This window comes from Sarcophilus harrisii, chromosome 1, assembly GCF_902635505.1.
Source record: "Sarcophilus harrisii chromosome 1, mSarHar1.11, whole genome shotgun sequence".
Lineage (NCBI taxonomy): Eukaryota > Metazoa > Chordata > Mammalia > Dasyuromorphia > Dasyuridae > Sarcophilus > Sarcophilus harrisii.
This window is the reverse complement of record NC_045426.1, coordinates 84,429,101-84,451,779: the sequence shown is the minus strand read 5'-3', so window position 1 is coordinate 84,451,779 and position 22,679 is coordinate 84,429,101. Positions and strand designations below refer to the sequence as shown.

The following is a 22,679-nucleotide window of genomic DNA, read 5'->3' as shown; positions in this document are numbered from 1 at the left end:
TTAGTGGATAAAGAGCCAGCCTAGGAGCCAGGGTGGCCTGGGGTCAAGTCCCACCGAGGACACATCCTGCTGGGTTAGTCATTTAACCATTCAGTGCTCTAAGCAACTCTGGCTCTAGGAAAGTGGCCAGCAGTGTTGGTAGAGAGACTTACCTCACCTGGAAGGGTTTTATACCAGAGCAGTCAGAGGTCTTACCCCTCTCCCCGTCCCCAATAAATGGCCCATGTAGAGATCCACTCCAGATGCTCTGGGTACTGTTGGTTTTTAATCAGGATTTTGGCAGCTTTTCTTGCAAACTCCTGGACTAGGAGTTCAGAGGGATCAGGATGCTCTTAAAACTTAGCTATATAATCATGGTCAAACTACTGAGTCTATAACCTATTTTTTCATCTGTACAATGGGAATAATAATATCTACAGAAGTCCTCATAGGGTTATTGTGAGGATCAAAGGGAAAATATACATAAAATGCTTTGTAAACATCAAAGCACTGTCTACAAGTCAGCTATTATCCTTATAAATGAGGGTGAAGTCATGCCTCCTGTTCTAGGACAAGTTCCTAGAGGTCTGGCCTTTGTGGGGAAGAAGCAGGCCCTCTTTGATGACCTCATCAGGAGCTTCCATTTGGGTCCTAGTGTGTATGGCACCAGTGGGAGAGGCCAGGTGGGAACCAGTTTTTTGTTTGCTGTCCAGTCCTGCTCCACCAAGACTTTATTCTTCCTTTGGAACCTACCGGGGTTTCACTGAAATTCTGGGTACAGAGTTAGGATGTCGGTTGAGCTGGGTTGAAACATTTTGATCTTAAGGTAATAGAAACTGTTCCCTGCTGCTGAACGATGCAGTATCAGATTTATTATATATTTATTATGTATATACAATTAATTTTGCAGTGCTAAGAGAATACAAAGTACAGATTCTACATGATTATTGCCTTTGTGGAATTTATAACAGTAGGGAGGACAAAAAAAGAAACACATAACTATAATATGCAGGGATACATGTTAGATGCTTTAGAAAAGGATAAACAGAATTCTTTGTAAGGTCCCTGGGAGAAAGGTCACAAGCAGCCAGGGTGAAGGCCGACTTCCTGGTAGAGGCAGCATTGGAATAGATCTTCAGAGCTCAGGTAGGAATTTAATGGGTGAAGAGGAAGAGGGAGAGTGGGCATTCTTGGCTCAGGGGACATGGGGAACAAAGGAAAGGAAGTGTGAGACCCAGTAAGTGCAGGGACAAAGTAGTCTAGTTTCACATAGCTTTGAGAGAAATGATAGAAATTGAAGCTAGAAAGGTAGACGCAAAGGAGCAACAGTTAAAGAACCATGATATTTGGTTCATTCAGTGGCCTTTAGGAAGTTACTTTATTTGTTGAGAGCTTGGTCCGGAAGGCCCTGATGGACAAATCCCACATACTACTTGTATGTGTTCTCAGTGGCCAGTAGGGGCAGATTTGGAAGCTTAGCACTACTACTTTATCTGGGATAGGATAGTTTTACTCTACGGGAATTTCTAATTACTATGACCAGTTTCTTCATCTGCACAGTGGGAATAATTTGTTCAGTTTTTTTTTCAGCCATGTCCAACTCTTTGTGACCCCATTTGGGACTTTCTTTTCAAAGATACTGGAATGGTCAGTCATTTCTCTAGGTCATTTTGCAGATAAGGAAACTGAGGCAAATAGGATGAAGTGATTTGCCCAGAGTCACACAGCTAGCAAGCGTCTGAGGCTGCATTTAAACTCGGGAAGAGGAGTCTCCCTGACTCCAGGCCCAGCTTTATTTGCTGTGCCACCTAGCTTCCCTGGTAATAGTATTACCTATTGTGTGATTTTTGAGCTTGTATTTTCTCTCTCCCGTATAAATAAAGGATAGAGAATACTAATACTCGTAGAGATCAACAAGCATTAATTGTCTACAACATGCCTGACACTGTACTGGGGGTCTGAGACAAAGACAAAATGGATCATGCCCTCAAGGAGCTTAGGGAAACAACATGCAACATGTGGCTTAGAAAGGAAAAGAGAAGTGAATGCTTAGAGAAGGAGCCCAGAGATAGTGGTAATAGAACGGTTCTGTGCACCAGGCCTCTGAATTGTGAGACCAAGAAGCTCCAGGTTTGGGGCCTAGTTAAGATTTCAGAGATTGGGCAAGTTTTATTAGAGAATTTAAGGGTAAAGAGTTATGGGGTCAAAGGTGAGGTATCCTGGAAAAATTCTAAAAAGAGGAGTGAGTGTCTTGGGAAGCTAGTTGTGAGTCAGACCCTGGCCTCCTCCACACCCTGGTGCCAGGGATTCCTGAAGGGCAAAGCTATATCTCAGCCATAGAGCAAGGCCATCCTCATTTCCTGGCTTTCTTTTCTCCTGCCCCTGGCTGTACCAAGAGGAGGAGCTCTCAGTATGTGGACATGGCCATCTAATTTATTACTGCTGTCCACATGGCTGGGACATGTCTTGGGAGAAATGGAAAGCTTTGAGAAGTGTTGCCCTGGAGATACAGGTGTTGCTGGTAGAGGGGAGCACATTAGCTGGAGCTGCTCTTGGGAAGGACTAGGATCATAATTGATAGCAAGCCATTCTCTTCTCTGCTTCCCTCTAGAACCTGACTGTCCTCTGCCCACCAGAGTACATGGTATGCTTTCTGCATCGGCTGATCACGGCCTTGAGGTACTACTGGGACGAATACAAGGCTTCAAACCCAGCAGCAGCATTCAGTGAAGGTAAGCTGATGGGGAGCCTGAATCTTCTGGTCTCAGTTGCATTGTAGAACCATCAATAGTTGTTTTTTTGGCTATGCATTAATCTTCCAGTTCCAAGGAAGTAGTCAAATAATCTAGATTCTGCACCTGTTAACTTGTAAATTAGGTCATTGGCCTTAGTGCCCTATTTCAGGTTCAGCCGAGACTTTCAGAGTCTTTTCCTCTTCTCCTCTGAACTGCCTGATCCCTCAGATTATCAAGTGGCAGTCTTCAAAGGAAAGGGTCAGGCCGAAGACCAAACAGTAGTACTTAATACCTTATCTCACAGATTGCCAGTAATTCTCTCTGTCTGTCAGATTTCTCCCTTTTTCCTGGTTCTGTGTTATGTCCCTTACCTAGCCCCTCAGGTGGCATGTGCTTAGAAAGGGCACTGTAAAGGGACACACACATCCTGTAAGACAGAAAAATACTCCTTGTGTTTCTGAATTCAGTCAGCAAACGTTTATGCAGATGGGCATCCAGTTATCTGCTTTTTTTACTTACCTGGGTTTTAATTTTTCCAGGTCATTGCAAATTATAATTTATCTTCTGTACATTTAACTCTGCTTAGACCCACAGTGAGTAGAGAGGGGAGACTTAAGGCCCTTTTGTTCAGAGTGGTCAGGTTTTCTGGTTCACTTTTCTGTGAAGTAGGAAAACTCTGGATTTGGATGTGAGCGTGTGTTTCAGTCCCAGATTTGCTATTTATTCTGCATGACTTCAGCAAGCTGCACTATCTGTGCTCAATTCTGTTCCCTGTCACCTAAGAGGATCAGACCAGTGACATTCTTTCCCTTAATACATGTTTTTATTATTTTTCCTACTTAATAGTATTTTATTTTTTCCCAATTCCATATAAAGATGGTTTTCAACACTCACTTTTATAAGATTTTGAGTTCCAAATTTTTTGTTCTCTCTTCCCTCCTCTCCTCTCCCCACAATAGCAAGCAATCTGATACAAGTTACATATGTACAATCATATTAAAAATATTTACAAATTATTCATGTTATTAAAGAAGAATCAGATCAAAAGGGAAAAACCACGAGAAAGGAAAAAACCAACAAAAAAATCCAATGAAAATAGTATGCTTTGATCTGCACTTAGATTCTCTAGTTCTTTCTCTGGATGTGGATAGCATTTTTCATCATGGGTCTTTTCAAATTGTCTTGGATCATTTTATTGCTGAGAAGAGTTAAGTTTATCTTAGTTGAGCATCACATGATGTTACTGTTATTTGTACAATGTATTCCTGGTTCTGCTTATTTTATTCAGCATCAGTTCATGTAAGTCTTTCCAGATCTTTCTGAAATCTGTCTGTTCATTTTTTATAACATGGTAGTATTGCATTACATTCGTATATCACAACTTGTTCAGCCATTTCCCAGTTGATGGGCATTCCTTCAGTTTCCATGTATAAATTTGACCATTTATTAATTGGGAAATGACTAGTATTCTTATAAATTTGACTCAGTTCTCTCTATATTTGAGAAATGAGGTCTTTATCAGAAATACATGTGTATTTCCTAGTTTTAAAAAAAAAAAAGAAATTTTAGGTGGTGGATAGAGTGCCAGCCCTGGAGTCAGGAGGACCTGAATTCAAATCTAGCCTCAGACACTTAATATTTCCTAGGTGTGTGTGGCTTTGGGCGAGTCACTTAATCCTAATTGCCTCAGCAAAAAAAAAAAAAAAAAGATGTTTTCTAGTTTTCTGCTTTCCTTCTAATCTTGGTTGCCTTGGTTTTATTTGTGCAGAACCTTTTTAATTTAATGTAATTCAATTTCTTCATTTCATAATGTTTTCTATCTCTTGTTTGACCATAAATTCTTCTTTTCTTCATAGATCTGATAGGTAAACTATTCCTAACTCTCCTAATTTGCTAATTATGTTTAAATCATGTATCTATTTTGACATTATCTTGATGTGCCATGGGAAATGTTGGTCTTTGCCTAGTTTCTACCATATATTTTCCAGTTTTCTCAATTTTTATCAATTAGTGACTTATCTCAGAAGATGGAGTCTTTGGACTTATCAAAGTGTAAATTACTATATAGTCATTTACTACTGTTTCTTCTGTACCTTATTTCTTCTACTGAGCCACCATTGAATTTTTTAGCTAGTTCTAAATAGTTTTGATTATTGCAGCTTTATAATGTAGTTTTAGAGCTGGTATGCTTAGAGCACTTTCATTTCCATTTTTTGTTGTTGGTTGTTAATTCCCTTGATATTCTTGACCTTTTGTTCATACAGATGAATTTTGTCATTTTTTTCTAGCTCCACAAATTAATTTTTAATAGTTTGGTATGGCACTAAATAAGCAAATTAATATAGGTAGAATTGTTATTTTTATTATATTAGCTTGGCCTACCTACAAGCAATTGATACTTTTCTAGTTGTTTTGGTCTGACTTTATTTGTGGGGAAAAAATGTTTTGTGATTATGTTTGTATAGTTCCTTGGTTTGTCTTGGCAGGTGGATTCCCAAGTATTTTATTTGTTCAGCTATTTCAAATGGAATTTTTCTTTCTATCTTTTGCTGCTGGGTTTTATTGGTAATATATAGAAATCTTATGATTTAAGTGGGTTTATTTTATATCCTGCAACTTTGCTAAAGTTGTTAATTATTTTCAAGTAGTTTTTTAGTTGATTCTTTAAATATATCATTATATCATCCTTAGAGAGGGATAGTTTTATTTTTTCATTGCCTATTCGAATTCCTTTAATTTTTTTCTTCTCTTATTGTTAAAGTTAGCATTTCTAGCATAATATTAAATAATAGTGGTGATAATGAGCATCCAACTTTCACTCCTGATCTTATTGGGAAAGTTGCTAACTTATTGCCCTTACATATATTGTTTGCTAGTGGTTTTAGATAGATACTGCTTATTATTTTAAGGAAAACTCCTTTTATTGCTATGATCTCCAGGGTTTTTAATAGGAATGAGTGTTGTATTTTGTTAAAAGCTTTTTCTGCATCTATTGAGATAATCATATGATTTCTGTTAGTTATTAATATGGTAAATATTCATCTGTTTCACTTAGATTGTCAGATTTATTGGTATATAGTTGGGCAAAACAGCTCCTAATCATTGCTTTAATTTCCTCTTCACCCTTTTCATTTTTGATACTGGTAGTTTGCTTTTCTTTTTTCTTTTTTTTTTTAAATCAAATTAATCAAAGGTTGATTTTATAGTTTTTTTTTCATAAACTTAAAACCAGCAGTTAGTTTTGCTTATTAATTCAATAGTTTTATTACTTTCAATTTTATTAATTTCCCTTTTGATTTTCCAAATTTCTATTTTGGTATTTAATTGGGGATTTTAAATTTGTCCTTTTTTTTTTTTTTTTTTTTTAAAGCTTTTTTAGTTGCATGCCCTATTTATCTATTTGTTCATTCTCTCTTTTATTCATGAAAGCATTTAAAGATATAAAATTTCCCTTAAGTACTGCATCACATAAGTTTTGGTATGTTGTCTCCTTATTGTTGTTCTCTTTAATCAAATTATTGATTGTTTCTATGATTTGTTTGACCTACTCATTCTTTAGGATTAAATTATTTAGTTTCCATTTAATTTTTAATCTTTCTGTGATCCTTTATTACACATAATTTTTTTTGCATCATGGTCTGAAAAAGATGCATTTAATATTTCTGTCTCTCCGCATTTGATTGTGAGGTTTTTATACCCTAATATATGGTCATTTTTTTGTGTAAGTTCTATGTATTTCTGAGGAAAAGGTATATTTTTTATCCTCTTTCAAATTTCTCCAGAGGTCTATCATACCAACTATTCTGAAATTCTGTTCACTCTCTTAATTTCTTTCTTGTTTATTTGTGGTTAGGTTTATTAAATAAAGAGAGGAGAAGATTGAGATCGCCACTAGTATAGTTTTGTTGTCTATTTGTTCCTGTAATTCACTTAACTTTTCCTTTTAAAATCTGGGTATTATATCACTTGGTCAAAATATGTTTAGTATTGATATTACTTCATTGTCTATGGTACCTTTTAGTAAGATGCAATTTCCTTCATCTCTTTTGATTAAATCTATTTTTGCTTTTGTTTTGTCTTGAGATCAGGATCCTTCACCTTTTATTTTTACCCTTTGTGTTTCTCTCTGCTTCAGTTGTCTTTTTTTTTTTGTATATAACATATTGTAAGATTTTTGTTTTTAATCCATTCATTTATCTACTTTCATTTTATGGAAGAGTTTATCCCATTCGTAGTTATACTTACTGTATATTTCCCTCCATTTTATTTTATCCCTTACAGTTATCTCTTTCCTTTCACAAGGTCCCTCCTCACCAGCTTTTTGCTTCTGACCACTGCCTCACTCAATCTGTCCTCCCTTCTGTCTTTCCCATTTTCTTTTCCCTTTCCTCTCTTATTTCCCTATATAGTAGGATAAATTTTTAAACTAAGTGTATATGTTATTACTTCTTTAAACTAAATCTGATGAAATTAAAGTTTAACCAGTGCTCACCTCTGCCTTCTTTCCCTCTACTGTATGTAATAAGTCTTTTGCACCTCTTCATGTGATATAATTTACCTTTCTTTTCCTCTTCTTCTAATACAATTCATTTTTCACTCCTTGTTTTTTATATTATCACATCAAAACCAACTTATCTCCACACTCTTATAAAATTATATTATATAATTTATATATATATATATATATATAATTCTTCTGCCATAATAGAGATACGTTCAAGTTCAAATTCAAGAATTACAAGTGTCACTTTCCATGTAGAGTTGTAAACAATTTATCCTTCTTGAATAACATGTTTTTTTTTTCTTTCCTGTTTATCTTTTTATGCTTCTGTTCAGTTTTGGTCTTTCTATCAGGAAATTTTGAAAAATCCCCTTTTTCATTGGATGGCCATCTTTTTCCATAAAAGATTATGCTTAATTTTGCTGGGTAGTCGATTCTTTGTTGTAGTCCAAACTGCTTTGCCTTCTGGAATATAATATTCTAAGTTCTCCGATCTTTTAATGTAGAAGCTCTTAAGTCCTGTGTAATCCTGACTCTGTATCCTTGATATTTATATTGTTTCTTTCTATCTGCCAGCTGAATTTTCTCCTTTTCAGGAGATAATTGGTAGATTTTTTTCAATGATTATTTTGTCCCTCTGGTTCTAGGACATCAGGGCAGTTTGCCTTGGTTATTTCACCTGGATCTTCCCCCCCCCCCCCCCCCCCCCCAGGTCATTAGTTTTTCCAGTGAGGTATTTACATTTTCTGCTATTTTTTCATTCTTTTGATTTTGTCTGAATGATTCTTGGTGTGTTACAGAGTCATTAGCTTCCACTTGCCCAGTTCTAATTTTTGAGCAATTATTTTCTTCAGTGAACTTTTGTACCTTTTTTTCCATTTGGCCAATTCTACTTTTTAAGGAGTCGTTTTCTTCTGTCAGTTTTTGTCCTTCCTTTCCCAAGTTGTTGACTCTTTGTTGCATACCTCTCATTTCTTTCTCCAATTTTTCTTCTCCTTCTCTTATTTGGTTTTAAAAATAACTTTTGAGCTTCCAAGAAGACTTTTTGGGCTTCTCTGTGACTTTTCCCATATAAACATCTTGACATTGTTGATCTCTTTTGAGTTTGTATTAATTTATCTTCCCTGTTACCATAGTAGTTTTCTGTGGTCAGACCTCTTTTCTGGTTTTTGCTCATTTTTAAAACCTATTTCATGGCTTTTAAAGTTAAGTTCTGCTCCTGGGGCACAGGAGGCACTATCCCAACCTTCTTGTGCTGGGTGCCAAAGACCTTGTCACTGGTTTTCCGCACTAGAACCTCAAGGGCTGGTAGCTTGTCCACTGTACAGGATTACCCATGTCTCTTGGGCCATGGGTTCCAGGCCTGGCAATCTGCTTTCTGGAGACTTCACAACCGGCCCCCTGTGTCATGACCTGATGAACCCGTACTGAGGGGCCTTGAGCGCTGATCTGTGATGTGACAAAGAGTATCCTGCTACCTTGTCTGGTTACTCCCTGCACTAGGGTGTGCATATCTTTAACCCAAGTGAGATAGAGCTTTCTTGATATCCTAAGTTTTCTTAAGCTGGAAAATTTTTGCACTCCATCTTTTATAGGTTCTATTATTCCTGAATCTGTTTGGAGGCTTGATTTAACATCGCTTCTGAGGAAAGCTGGGAAGAGCTCAAGCATATTCCTGGTTTTTCTCTGCCATCTCGCTCCACCTCAGAGTAGAATTTCTTAATCCTTTTTTTATGTCATATACCCCTTGGGCAGGTTAATGAAACCTGCAATTTTCTTCTCAAAAGAATGGCTTAACACACACACACACACACACAAAGAACTTTTGAACCACATGATTTCCAGGGTCCCTTCCAAGCCTACATTCTCTGAACCTGTGAACTCTCTCGGCCCTATTGTCCAAGAGCACACATACTTGTCAACAACGTGGTAATGGATGGGGGAGAGAGGGAGCGGGAGACAGGGAGCGGGGAGGGAAGAAGAGAGGGAGAGGGAGAGAGAGAGATTGTGTGTGTGTAAAGATAGAAATCTAAATATTAGGATGACTTTCAGAATCAACTGGGCATGGCTCTTATTTTTTATAAATTTGATTGTCTATGTTTGAGAAATGAGGCCTTATCAGAGAAACTTGCTTCAAAATTCTTTTCTATTTCCCCTCCCATTTATTCTCTATCCTTTCCCCCAATGCTGCCTCACTTGTTTTTTTTACTGACTACTCCCTCACACAATATACCCTCTCTTTTATTACTTTTCCCTTTTCTATATCTCATTCCCCTCCTATTTTCCTGCAGGGTAAGATAGATTTTTAGACTCATATTGAGCATGTACTAAAACATACAATCAAAGGCTATTTACTCAAACTTTCTTAAGCATCTTTTTTCCCTATGTTAAAAAATGTTTAAAAAATTTTTATATTAACTTTTAGGTTATATATGTACATTCTTTTTTTACATATTTCCATGAGTCAGGTTGGGAGAGAAAAGTCAAAACTAAAGGGAAAAATCATGAGAAAGTTAAGAAACTAGAAGGAAAAAAAAAAAGATGAAAACAGTATGCTTTGATCTGAATTCAGTCTCTATAGTTCTCTCTCTGAATGTGGATGGCATTTTCCATCCAAAGTTATTGGAGTTGCTGAGAAGAGTTAATTATCACACAATCTTGTCAAGCATCTTTTTAATCACATTACTTCCATTTCAGGATCCTATGATAAATTCTATCACTTTGTAAATTGTAGTGAATGATCATTGGCTTTTAAAGTTCTCTTCACAATGAGTCTTGCTCTTAATTACTTTTATTCCTAAAATATTATTGCTCCCATTCAGAGCTTGCTGCTATTGTAGCTATCCAAAGCTTCTAAGGTATATTGACATCCCTTTTCTTGAGTGAAATAGAGGGACTCTTTCACTTACCATCACAAAGAACTTCCACTAGGATGCTGCCCTTCCTTGTCTCTCTAGGGCCTTAGGAAGCAGTTCAGAGCAATTTATCTGCTGCCTTTCTTCTAAAAGTTGTTTAAAAAAAAAAAAAAAAAAGACAAATTTCAGGACAATATAAAGAAATACTAGCAATTATAAAGCTATCCCAAGTAAAGTGAGCTGCCTTGTGAGATAGTGAATTCCCCATCTGCAGAAGTCTTCAAGTACAGGTTAGATATACACTAATTGGAATTATAAAGATTTAGAGTGAATTAGTTGCCTTTGAGTCCACTTTTAGCTATGAGGTACTATAAAACATGATACTCACTGGAGATTTTCTGATGATTTGTTGCTGACAAACCAGGGAAAAAAACAAAGTAGGTTTCAGAGATATACCAGGATCAAATTTGTGCCTAATAAGAGAGACCTGAGAGCCCTCCTGGGATGCCAGCTTCTTATTTATTTCTAATCTGCTTTTTGGTCTTAGTCACAGTTTACTTCTAGTTGGATTCTCCAGATGCTCCAAATACATAAATATCCTTTTGGGGTTTTTAGTTACCCTAACCTGACTTATTCCTACCATCTACCCCCTTCCATTTTTACTCATATGCTCCTGAAAGGAACTAGAGGAAGTCATGCAACCTTGCTGAATACATATACTGTGAATGTTATATCACTTCAGGTGGTCTGGAATAAGGTAATCTTTTTATTTTCCCTAATTAATCTCCTATCTTCCCACAGAAACTACTCCAAATCTTCCCTTTTTTCATCCTTATTCCTCCACCTTCTTTCTTCACTGAGGATGTTACCCCATAATTTACTGAGAATTTTGAGGCCATTTACTGAGAAGTTCTTCCCTGAGGCAGTCACATTAATAACTTGCCTGGGGTCACAGCTAGTAAGGGTCAAGTATCTAGTTCTCCTGACTTGAGGGTTGGTGCTATATCCACTGTGCCACTTAATTGTGCCCTCTCCCAACTTATTTCAAAATGCCTTTTTATTTTTAATGTTCTTCTCCTTTCCTTAAGCATCTGATTATCAGAAGGCTCTTCTCCTTTTTTGGACCAAGCCCTTTATATATGCCCTTAATCACATCCTCTCCTGTCTTCTCCATAAGATTTCTCCCACTTCTGTCTCTCTCCTCTTCTCCTCCCTCTTCCTCTTTCTTTCTTTCATATCTGTCCTTAGCTGTTGATTCCTTTCTTTCCATCTTCAGACCAGGTATCCCAGATGTTTAAAAACCTTTTAGACTGTACCATTGCCTCAGCTTATCATCCTATATCTCCTTTCTTTTTCTTAGCTAAACTCCTTGGAAAAGCAAAAAAGTTGCCTGCATTCATTGCCTCCTTTTTTCTTTCACGTGCTGCTCAGCCCTTTGCAGTTTGCTTCCTGACCTCATCATTCACCTGAAACTGCTTTCTCTCAAGTTATCACTGATTTTTAATTGCCAAGCCTGGTGGTTTTTTTCTCAGTCCTTGTTCATGACTTCTCTGCCACATTTAACCTCGTTAACCTTTTTCCATCCCTGAATACTCTTCTCTGGGTTGTCATGGGGCTCCTGTCTCTCTGACCACTCTGTCTCAGTCTCATCAGATATAAAGCGTTCTCTAACTCTAAGTTTTCCCAAAGGCTCCATCCTGGATCTCTTCCCTTTTCTCTGCCCTTTCTTTCTCCTGATGACTTCCTCAGCTCTAGTGAAGTTAATTAACTCTATGTGAATGACATCAGGGAGGCAGAGCCGGCTCCAGAACCAGAGGGCCTGGGTTCAAATCCTGTCTCTGACACTTTCTACCTTTTGATTTTAGGCAACTTCTTTACTTTCTCCTGACTTTGGTTTCCTCATCTATAAAATGAAGGGTTGGTTTAGATGTCTTCCGAGGTATCTTTCAGTTGGAGATCTGTGATCTTAGGATCTTTTCTATCCAGTCAGGAGCCCTCTTCCTGAGCTAATAGTTCAGTCTCACCAACTACCTATGAGACACAATGGCCTGGCCCTCTTTTTCCCATTCCTGTCATTCAAATAAACACAACTGGATATTTCATTTATGGAAATTATTCACTTGGACAGGAACCAGAGAAGGCATTAATAACATTTTTTTTGTGACAAGGAAAACGTTAAAAATACGAACTTCTTTAAGAATGAAGGACTTTGATGACAATATTACCTAAACTAATCTATTTATTTAGCGCTATACCAATCAGACTCCCAAAAAACTATTTTAATGACCTAGAAAAAATAACAACAAAGTTCATATGGAAAAACAAAAGGTCAAGAATTTCAAGGGAATTAATGAAAAAAAATCAAATGATGGTGGCTTAGCTGTACCAGATCTAAAATTATATTATAGAGCAGCAGTTACCAAAACTATTTGGTATTGGCTAAGGAATAGATTAGTTGATCAGTGGAATAGATTAGGTTCAAGGGATAAAACAGTCAACAAATATAGCAACCTAGTCTTTGACAAACCCAAAGATCCCAGCTTTTGGGATAAGAACTTACTGTTTGATAAAAATTGCTGGGAAAATTGGAAACTAATATGGCAGAAACTAGGCATTGATCCATACTTAACGCCGTACACCAAGATAAGGTCAAAATGGGTTCATGACCTAGGCATAAAGAATGAAATTATTAATAAATTAGAGGAACATAGGATAGTTTACCTCTCAGACCTGTGGAAGGGGAAGGTCTTTATGACCAAAGCAGAACTAGAGATCATTACTGATCACAAAATAGAAAATTTCGATTATACCAAACTGAAAAGTTTTTGTACAAACAAAACTAATGCAGACAAGATTAGAAGGGAAGCGATAAACTGAGAAAATATTTTTACAGTCAAAGGTTCTGATAAAGGCCTCATTTCCAAAATATATAGAGAATTAACTCTAATTTATAAAAAATCAAGCCATTCTCCAATTGAAAATGGTCAAAGGATATGAACAGACAATTCTCAGATGAAGAAATTGAAACTATTTCTAGTCATATGAAAAGATGCTCCAAGTCATTATTAATCAGAGAAATGCAAATTAAGACAACTCTAAGATACCACTACACACCTGTCATATTGGCTAAGATGACAGGAAAAAATAATGATAATTGTTGGAGGGGATGTGGGAAAACTGGGACATTGATGCATTGTTGGTGGAGTTGTGAACTAATCCAACCCTTCTGGAGAGTAGTTTGGAACTGTGCATACCCTTTGATCCAGCAGTGTTACTACTGGGCTTAAATCCCAAAGAGATTATAAAGAAGAGAAAGGGAACTGTATGTGCACGAATGTTTGTGGCAGCCCTTTTGTAGTGGCTAAAACTGAAACTGAATGGATGTCCATCAGTTGAGAATGGTTGAATAAATTGTGGTATATGAAAATTATGGAATATTACTGTTCTGTAAGAAATGACCAACAGGATAATTTCAGAAAGGCCTGAGAGACTTACATGAACTGATGCTGAGTGAAATGAGCAGGACCAGGAGATCATTATATACTTCAACAACAATACTAGATGATGACCAGTTCTGATGGATCAGGCCATCCTCAGCAACGAGATCAACCAAATCATTTCTAATGGAGCAGTAATGAACTGAACTAGCTATGCCCAGAAAAGAACTCTGGGAGATGACTAAAACCATTACATTGAATTCTAATCCCTATATTTATGCACACCTGCATTTTTGATTTCCTTCACAAGCTAATTGTACAATATTTCAGAGTCTGATTCTTTTTCTACAGCAAAATAACGTTTTGGTCAGGTATACTTATTGTGTATCTAATTTATATTTTAATATATTTAACATCTACTGGTCATCCTGCCATCTAGGGGAGGGGGGGGGGGTAAGAGGTGAAAAATTGGAACAAGAGGTTTGGCAATTGTTAATGCTGTAAAGTTACCCATGTATATATCCTGTAAATAAAAGGCTATTAAATAAAAAAATTAAAAAAAAAAAAAAGAATGAAGGACTTTGACAGCAGTACTTGCCTTCAGTCGATGATTGTGCAAATTAAATGCTTTTTCTATGTAGGTAAAATGAAAGCTAGACTTTACCCCTTTCCCAGGGAGCAGTGTTACTTCAGACTAATCTGCTGCTGAAAGGGAATAGAATGTAGGATTTGGAATCAAGTGGGTTCAGATCCTTCCTAACAATTACTAGATAGGTAGCCCTCTGCAAGTTATATAATCTATCTGTGCCTTAGCTTCTTTACCCATAGAAAAAGGCAACCTCTGTCCTCAAGGAACTAACAGTCCAGTGGGAAAGATAATATGCAAACAAGCTACATATGGGCTAAGTAGTACATAATTAACAGAGGGAAGACCCCAGAATTATGTGGGGTAGGGGAAGGTGTCCTCTAGAAGGTGGGATTTTAGTTGGGACTTAAAAGTCAGAGGGTTCAGTAGTCAGGACAGGGGAAGGAAAACATTCCACGTACAGGAGACAGCCAGAAAACATAGCCCAAGCCAAGAAATGGAGTAGCTTGTTTCAGCTAGGTCAGGGTCACTGGATTAAAGAAATAGGAGCTAGGTTATGAAGGCTTTGAATGCCAAGTAGCATTTTGTATTTGTGTCTGGAGACAGTAGAAAGCCACTGGAGTTTATTGAGTGGAAGTGCAGGGTTGGAAGAGATTTGCGGCAAACAGACCCACTTATAGCCTATTGCATTATTTCAAATGTGAAGTGATGAGGGTCTGCACCAGAGTGGTCTCAGGAACAGAGAAGAGAGGGGGACATATTTGAGAGCTATTACAGAGCTGAAATCGACAGACCTTGGTAACAGATTAGAAATGGGGACAAAGAGATAGTGAGGAACCAAGAGTTCAGGGGACTGGAGAGATGGTATTGCCTTCTATAATAATAGGGACACACGTGTGTGTGTGTGTGTGTGTGTGTATAGTTTCCTATTAGAATGTAAAGCACTTGTGAATCTGGATTGTCATATTGTTTGTATGTATATATTTCCTAGCACAATGTCTAGCACATAGTAGGCACTTTATAAATGGCTGTTGATTGATGGTTTCAGTCACTCCTATATTCCCCATCAGATGACATAACTTTAGAGCCAAAGGATCACCTTTCCCATTTTACTGATGGGAAAACTGGGGCATGGAAAATTTAGGTGACTTGCTGAAAGGCACACAGGTAGTTGTACATGGCAATACTAGGATTTGAAGCCAGGTATTCTAATAGCAGATCTAGCATTCTTTCCACTATTCTATATTGTCTCCTCTAATGAGGAAACCAATAGAGAACTGAGGGGTCAGTTCTGAAGTTAGATCCCTGGGGTTTTCTGTGTAAAGATAGAAACCCAAATATTAGGATGACTTTCAGAATCAATCTGTGTTGCACCTGAGGAAGTATATATTCAGATACTCTCATGACAAGTTCTTTCTCTCTCTCTCTCTCTCTCTCTCTCTCTCTCTCTCTCTCTCTCTCTCTCTCTGTAGAAGCCTACGTTCCCCCACAACTCTTCTATAATGGGAAGGTGGATTATTTTGACCTACAGCGACTGGGAGGCCTCCTGTCTCATCTTAAGAAAACCCTCAAAGGTAAGCTTGTGAGGCCTGACTGGGCGTGTCTGAGCAGGCAGAGTCCACAGGAGCTAGTGTTCATTCCTCAGAGACAATATAGATTCATCAAGAACTAGTCATTCCAGAACAAACGTATTTCCTGTTTTTGACATTATTATTTTGTGAATCAGGTGAATCCTATAGATATTGTTAAATGCTTTACTAAAATTCAGGGATACCCAATTCCTAACTGGAGATTGTGTCTTTTAGTATAACACCAGTTGTTAGCACTGATATTAGTGATTTCATATTGTTTCCTATACCAGATCATAGATTTAGATAGTATTAAGTTTGTAAGAATTGAGTTTTTTGTTTTTGTTTTGTTTTTCCTATAAAACAACTTTTTTTATTGGGTAAAGACTCAAGGCATGTGACCTTTGGGGAATCAGGCCTAGTGCTGTCATTGTTGGGAATCTTAAATATCTCAAACTTATTTTTACAAAATACATATCCATTCCTTTAGTAAATGGTCACCAGGTTGATGTTAATATAGTGAATATTTGTAGGATGATTTCAGAACTGAAATAAGATATTGTGAAAATTAAAGCTTAATAATGTTTACCATTTAAAAAAAAGAGAGGGGGAAAAAGAATTTCAGGCATAGTCTGTCATGCTTATACACAAACTGGAGGCATGTAGAAAAGATATCATGGCTTTTTGGTAGATTTGGTGAATCACCCCAAAAAGAGATGATGAAAAAATCCATGGCAACAAAGAGGTAGATTTCCAGTGAAGTAATCTAAGTTATGACAATTGTTATTCCATTCACTTGGATGAAGGCATAACAAGCATGTTTATCAAATTTGGGAGTGCCATTAAATTGGAAAGGGACTTATGGGTCCTGTGAACAGTAAGATGGTGGACTGGACATTTCCTCCCATCTCCATGCCTTCTTAGATCTTTCCAAAACAGAAATTATGCATCAAAGTTATTAAATTGGGAAGGATAACCAGTGTTACCTGCTTGAGTGAAAACCTAAAGAGATTTCAGCAAGTCAGCACAATTCTCTGAATAGAAAAATGTGAAATTTCATGATAATAAGTAGAAAGTTTTGCATTTGGGTTAAAATGTCCACCTGTACAGGTTCAAGGTAGGTTCACAGTTTGATAATTCACTTAAAAGGACTTAAGGATTTAGTGGCTGTGACCTCAAAATGTGTCCGTGGTGTAACCTGGCAGCCAGAAAAGCTACGCTATCTGACATTGTGTTAATAGGCATGATGTCTGAAGTCCAGATGGTGTTCAGCTCTGGGCTGTAGTATCATGTTCCATTCAGGGCCCCACACTGAAGAAGGATGTTGATAAGAGAGTATTCAGAGCCATGGGAGGATTGATTAAAGAAGCAGAGGATGTTTAACCTGGAGGAGGTTTAGGGAGAACATGATTACTAAAGAAAAACACCCTAAAAAAAGCTGTCCAAAAGTTCAGTTTTCTCTGTTTTTAAGATGTGAATTCCCTATCACTAGTGGTCTTCACTGCATCTGTAGGACCACTTTTGGAAAATGTTATAGAAGAGATTTCTGTTCAGACAGACTTTGGATTGACCTCTGGTGTCTCTTTTAGCTTTGTTATCCTGGTCATGGGCATGGTGAGGAAGGAGGCAGTCTCAAATCTGGAGGGGCCTGTGATCCTTAAGGGATAAATTGGTGGAATTTAGCTTATAGGAGGGAACTCTTATTTGTTACAATTCTCCAGAAAAAGAAGAGGTTATTTGTGCAGGGGAGGCCTTCCTGGGTTTTTAGATCAGGCCTCACATGCAAGCTTATAGTGAGCCTAAGTAAGGGAAGCCTGAGAGGACAAAATCTAGAGCCGGGTCCCCCTTATCTCTGAAAGGTGCATGTGGGCACGCTAGCTTCACGACCTCTGGTTTCCTCCATGCATCTACATTCCTTGAATTGCTTCATCTTGCTCAGTTCCCAGACCACTTTTCAGGCTTGGTCCGTGTTGTGCAGGCCCTTTTTCAGCAGAGGGAGCCAGAGAACCTCATTTAGTCTACAGACTGAGAATGGGATGTGTTTTCTGATTGAGGTTTCATGGTATCGATGATACTGTACATTTGTACAGGCTTTTAATTCTTTTTTAAGCCCTTGAATATCTGTTACCTCATTAGGTCTTTTCAACAGCCTTGGGAGGCAAGCAGAGCAATCCAGTTCAACAAATAGGCACAAATTGAGTGGGCATTGCCTGGGGCTCTGAGGATTACTGGGCCAATAAGCTCCCTCTCTGTCCTTGGGCTCTCATAGACCAGGAACCCAGGGCAAAATGGAGACCCAAAAGTTTGAAGTCAGCCCCAGGCTCTCTCTATGCCCAGTCCTTTGCTCTTTCTACTGCGTCCCTAGACACTGATACCTACTGTGTTCAAGTCTTTTCACATATTTACTTATTTATATAAATGTTGTTGTCTTTGTCCCTACTCCATCCCCCAGAATGTAGGGACTATTGTGTGTGTGTGTATGTGTGTGTGTGTGTTTATATTCTGTACCTAGATTAGTGCAAAGTGCACAGGAAATGCTTTATAAATGCTTTGAATCAAATTGCTCAGCTGGGAGAGGTAGAGTTTAAAGAAGACTCTCATTGCTCTGGCAAAGCCTGTGATCTCTTGAGGATAACACACAAACGTGGACAGCTAGAGCTGTTAGGCAGCACTCATAATACAAGATGAGACCATTAGAGAGGCACAAACAGAAGTGTTTTTAATCACTCAGTCCCTTTTAAATGTGGCCCTTTTTTCTTAACTGCTGGGCACAGAGGAAACGGCAACTCTAACCTCAAATCTCTCCCTGGCTTGGCTGCCTTGCCTTTTGGGGACTTGGACAGCTCTTTCAGAGTGCCACGTACGCAGGACCAAAGTGTCAGGTTTTGTTGCCTTCCATCAAACGCTGAGGCTGACTCTCGTGCTCATTTCTTTTCTCCCAGATGACCTGGCATCGAAGGCAAATATCTTGATTGACCCCTCAGAGCTACAAGCCATCACTATGGATGACCTTGATGAAGATGATGAGTCAGCTACATCAACTGCACAGGTGAACCTTCCTAAAACTTTTTTTTGCCTTCTCTTTGGACCTCTTAGGTCTTCCTGGGTTTACCCAAAGTATTCTACTTTAGATGACTTAGGTCATCTCTGGGAAGACTTCTCTCAGACCATCCAGGTTAGACTCCCAGAATGGGGATCTACACACAGAGTAACTCTCACTGAGATGACCTCACTTCCATTCCCTGTTTTGGGGTGCAAAGTATCTTTTCTGAATTTTTCCTTTTCCCTGGGCTCAGGTCTGTGAAGTTTCTTCAATATTCTCATGAAAACAGAGTTTATATGGTTGTCTTCTTTTGGGATAATAGTCCTACCTTCACTCTATCCCATTTATTTCCCAGGGAATAATAGTATTACCTTATATTTATACAAAGTTTAATAGTTTCTAAAACACATCTGTAGCCATCATTTTATGTTCTCAATATTCCTATTAGATATGCAGATTGGGCTATTCATTTATTCATTCAGAAGCACTTATTAAATCCTTGTTGTGTACAAAGCACTGTATTCAGTGCTAGAAGTGGTCTAAAGTTCACACAATCCTTGCCTTCATTACAAAAATGAAAAATGAGGCTCAGAGAGATGATTTGTCCAAGACTGTACCTCATAGTAACTGCAAGAGCTGGAAAAGGCTTACCTTCTCCTGGTTGAATACTCTTTCTAATCCTAACCTCACCAGAGTTATCTCACTAATTAGAGCATCTTAACCAAATCTAGAGTTTTTAGTTGAGTGGTTTGTTTTATTTTTTGGTGAGGGGATTATTGGAAGGCTCTTAACGTGATTGGTATCTTTTTTCTTTCACAGCGCCCTGTGGCTGCTCTAGCTATTGGAGGGGCCCTGGCCAGGCCCAGTTGGCTCAGCTCTCCAACACTGAGTCGGGCCAACCGCTTCCTCAGCACAGCAGCCGTGAGCCTCATGAACCCTCGGAGGCCGCTGGGCACCATGGAAAAAGTGAAAATCCGAACGCTGAATGTGGAACAGAGAACAGAGGAGGATAGTATGTAATGGAGATTGGGGTTGCTGTGATAATTCAAATCAGCAGGATTCAGCAAACTTTTTTTTTAAAGAGTCTGCCAATTACTTAGCCCTAGGGATATGCAATTGAAAAATGAGACAATCCATGCTCTAAATGACTTGTAATCTATTGGTCCTGTTCTGCAAAAATAGGTCTAATATAAGGTAGAGTGTGTTAGATCAAAGGAGAAACAGAGAGAAAGAGCTTGAAGGTAATTTCAAGAATGTCACTTTCACTAGTGGGGATCACTTGAACTTTGAAGGGAGAGTAGGATTTAAGCAGATGGAGATTAGGAAGTCATTGGTTCTGAGCACGTTCATAGAAGCTACAGAGATAGGAAATAGTATAGTAAGCTTGTGGAATTAGTGAGTGGCCTGGTTTTCTGAAAAGGAGAATTCTTAAAGGACAGGAGAATGAAATAAGGCCACAAACATAATTTATTTATTATTTATCATTCTATAGTCAGTTGGAACCCACAGAAGATTTTTAAGTAGGGGAATGACATAACTAATATATTAGAAAGATTCTTTTGGAAGCTGTGTGGAGGAAGGACCAGAAAGGAAAAAGATGAAAAGTGGATAAAAACTGTTTGATGGAAAAGATCATTAATGAGGAAGGTGCCTCTATACCCAGAGTAACAAAACCCACCGTGATTATCTTTCCTGTCCTAAAGGGATTTGGGATTTGGTACAACTAAGAACCCTGATCCTCTCACTAAAACCTGGCTTCTTCCTCTGGAATGAAGCATTCTGTTGCCCACATCTCAGAAAATATGACCTTGGAAGCCTGCTAATTGGCTTATCACCCCTTATGGGGGTGATCAGATTGATCATTAGCTTTTTGGGCCTATCTTAATCCCATCCTATTGCTGAGGCTGTCTCTGTAGCAGGTCCCTACCCTGTTGGTTAGGCCCAGAATCCTAGAAGTGATGCTGTTTCCTCTGACATTTGTATTCTGTCAGAGTGAGGAGCCAAGGACTCCAAAAGGGACTGCGGGTCATCAGGAGACTCTTTGTTAACGGCCTGGATCAATGCCCAGGCAGACCTCAGGAAGATATTCTGTCCCCTCAGACCCTGACCCAGCCCTGCCCTGGGGTTGGGTGACCACTAATAGCTGCATGTGGGTTTGGGAAGAGCACCTTCAGGAGTGAGGAGATGAAATGAGGAAATTGATGCTTTAAAAATAGCTCTCCCCACTGCTTCTGTCCCAGATTTGACCTTGTGAAAGTACTTGTACCTTGGGCTTTCCCTGATGTTCCTTGTAGGACCTTATAGGGATCTAACAAATTGAAAGAAGATTCAGAAATCCTATTTTCCAAACTGTGAAGAGTAAATGCCCCACTTGTAGCATCCTCCCCATGAAGGTGTCCAGTGACAATGAATTTGCTGCTCTCCATTTGGAAACAGTTTTCATTGTGAAGGAGTTTTTCCCTCTATTGGTCTTTCAGCAGTTATACATTATGTCCTTCAATGGACAAATAGATTAAAACAGTTTGTTCTAATACATCACAGTCTTTCAAATTGTGATTATATGTCACCTCTCCCCCCTCCAGCAACTCAGTCTTGTCTTTCCCAGGCTAAGTATCCCCAGCTCCTTCAGGTTCACCCTTCATGGCAGGCCTCCTGTGGATGTATTCTACCAAAACATGGTGCCCAGATATGATCTGATCAGAGCAGAGTGTAGCAGGTCTGGTCTGGACCTTGTCTCTCTTAATGCAGATTAAGCTTGCATTAGTTTATTTAGTTTATTTATAATTAGTTAAATTATATTGTTGACTCCTATTGGTTTTCCAGGCCTATTTTGTTAAGTGTGAGATGTTTCGTGTTTACTTAATTGAATTTAATTTTATTCGGGAGGTGTGAAGGGCTATGAGTCACTGTTCTAAAGCAGACAAGAGAGCATTAGACTTCATTGAGATAATTCTCCTTTCCATAGGCATCCAGGCCTACTCATATTAGAGTGGGCTCAGTCATTTCAGCTGTGTTGTTTGGGTGGCCCTGCTTGTGATCCCAAACCACTTGACTTGAGGGCCCCTAACCTCTCCGCAGTTGCATTGCAATATGTTTCTTTTTGGGGTCCTGCTCTCCTCGTGTGGGCAGGGCACCTTATACTAGACCTAAGGCAGCCATTGAAAGAAGGTAATTATTGACTGGAGAAGCCTTCTTGCCCCATTGCTTAAGGCAGGGGTCCTCAAACTACGGCCGAGGGCCAGATGCAGCAGCTGAGGACGATTATCCCCCTCACCCAGGGCTATGAAGTTTCTTTATTTAAAGGCCCACAAAACAAAGTTTTTGTTTTTACTATAGTCCGGCCCTCCAACAGTCTGAGGGACAGTGAACTGGCCCCCTATTTAAAAAGTTTGAGGACCCCTGGCTGAAGGGATGGAGGGTGAGGAAGACTGATTATTGTCCTACCTCTCTCTTCCCTGTGCAGTTGAAGGGAGCAATGGAAATGAAGGCCTGTTGTTGGGGAGGCCCCCAGAGGAGCCAGACCAACCCCTTACGGAGAACTCCCTACTAGAGATCCTGGATGGGGTCATCATGATGTACAACCTGAGTGTTCACCAGCAGTTGGGCAAGGTGAGCAGGGATTGACTTTTGCTGACCCACCAGAGTTTTGACCTGGGCCCCTTGGCAGAACTTAATGGGAGGTGGGTTTTTTGACTATAAGCAACTCCCTGGTGGGCTGAGCTAGAGATCCTTGTCCATACCTGGAATCCAATCTTGGCCCTGCAGAGTTGGTTATCCTGGTCCATAAGTGTCCTGGGAAGATCTGCAGGCGCTTGTAGCTTATTTAGGAAATAGAGAGAGACAAATTGAGGAGTGGAAGGATCTTTTTAAGAGTTTCCCTGGTGGGTGGGGTGAGACAGAACTATGTAAGTAGTGGGTTCTGAAGCAGGACAGATGAACTTTGCTGAGGCCCCTTAAAGCCTAAGTCTATATCTT

The 22,679-nt window shown here is 38.8% G+C and overlaps 1 protein-coding gene across 3 annotated transcripts in view; it reads left to right on the top strand.

Annotated features, from left to right (window-relative positions):
* RNF123 (ring finger protein 123) overlaps positions 1 to 22,679 on the top strand; it is a 114,276-nt gene that overhangs the window by 43,388 nt on the left and 48,209 nt on the right. For all 3 annotated transcript variants that reach the window (XM_031959084.1, XM_031959087.1, XM_003762251.4), the window contains 5 exons: positions 2,591 to 2,711; positions 15,566 to 15,667; positions 18,604 to 18,710; positions 19,524 to 19,716; positions 22,168 to 22,313. In XM_031959084.1, the coding sequence (XP_031814944.1) occupies positions 2,591 to 2,711; positions 15,566 to 15,667; positions 18,604 to 18,710; positions 19,524 to 19,716; positions 22,168 to 22,313 (669 nt within the window). The remainder of the gene's footprint in view (positions 1 to 2,590; positions 2,712 to 15,565; positions 15,668 to 18,603; positions 18,711 to 19,523; positions 19,717 to 22,167; positions 22,314 to 22,679) is intronic.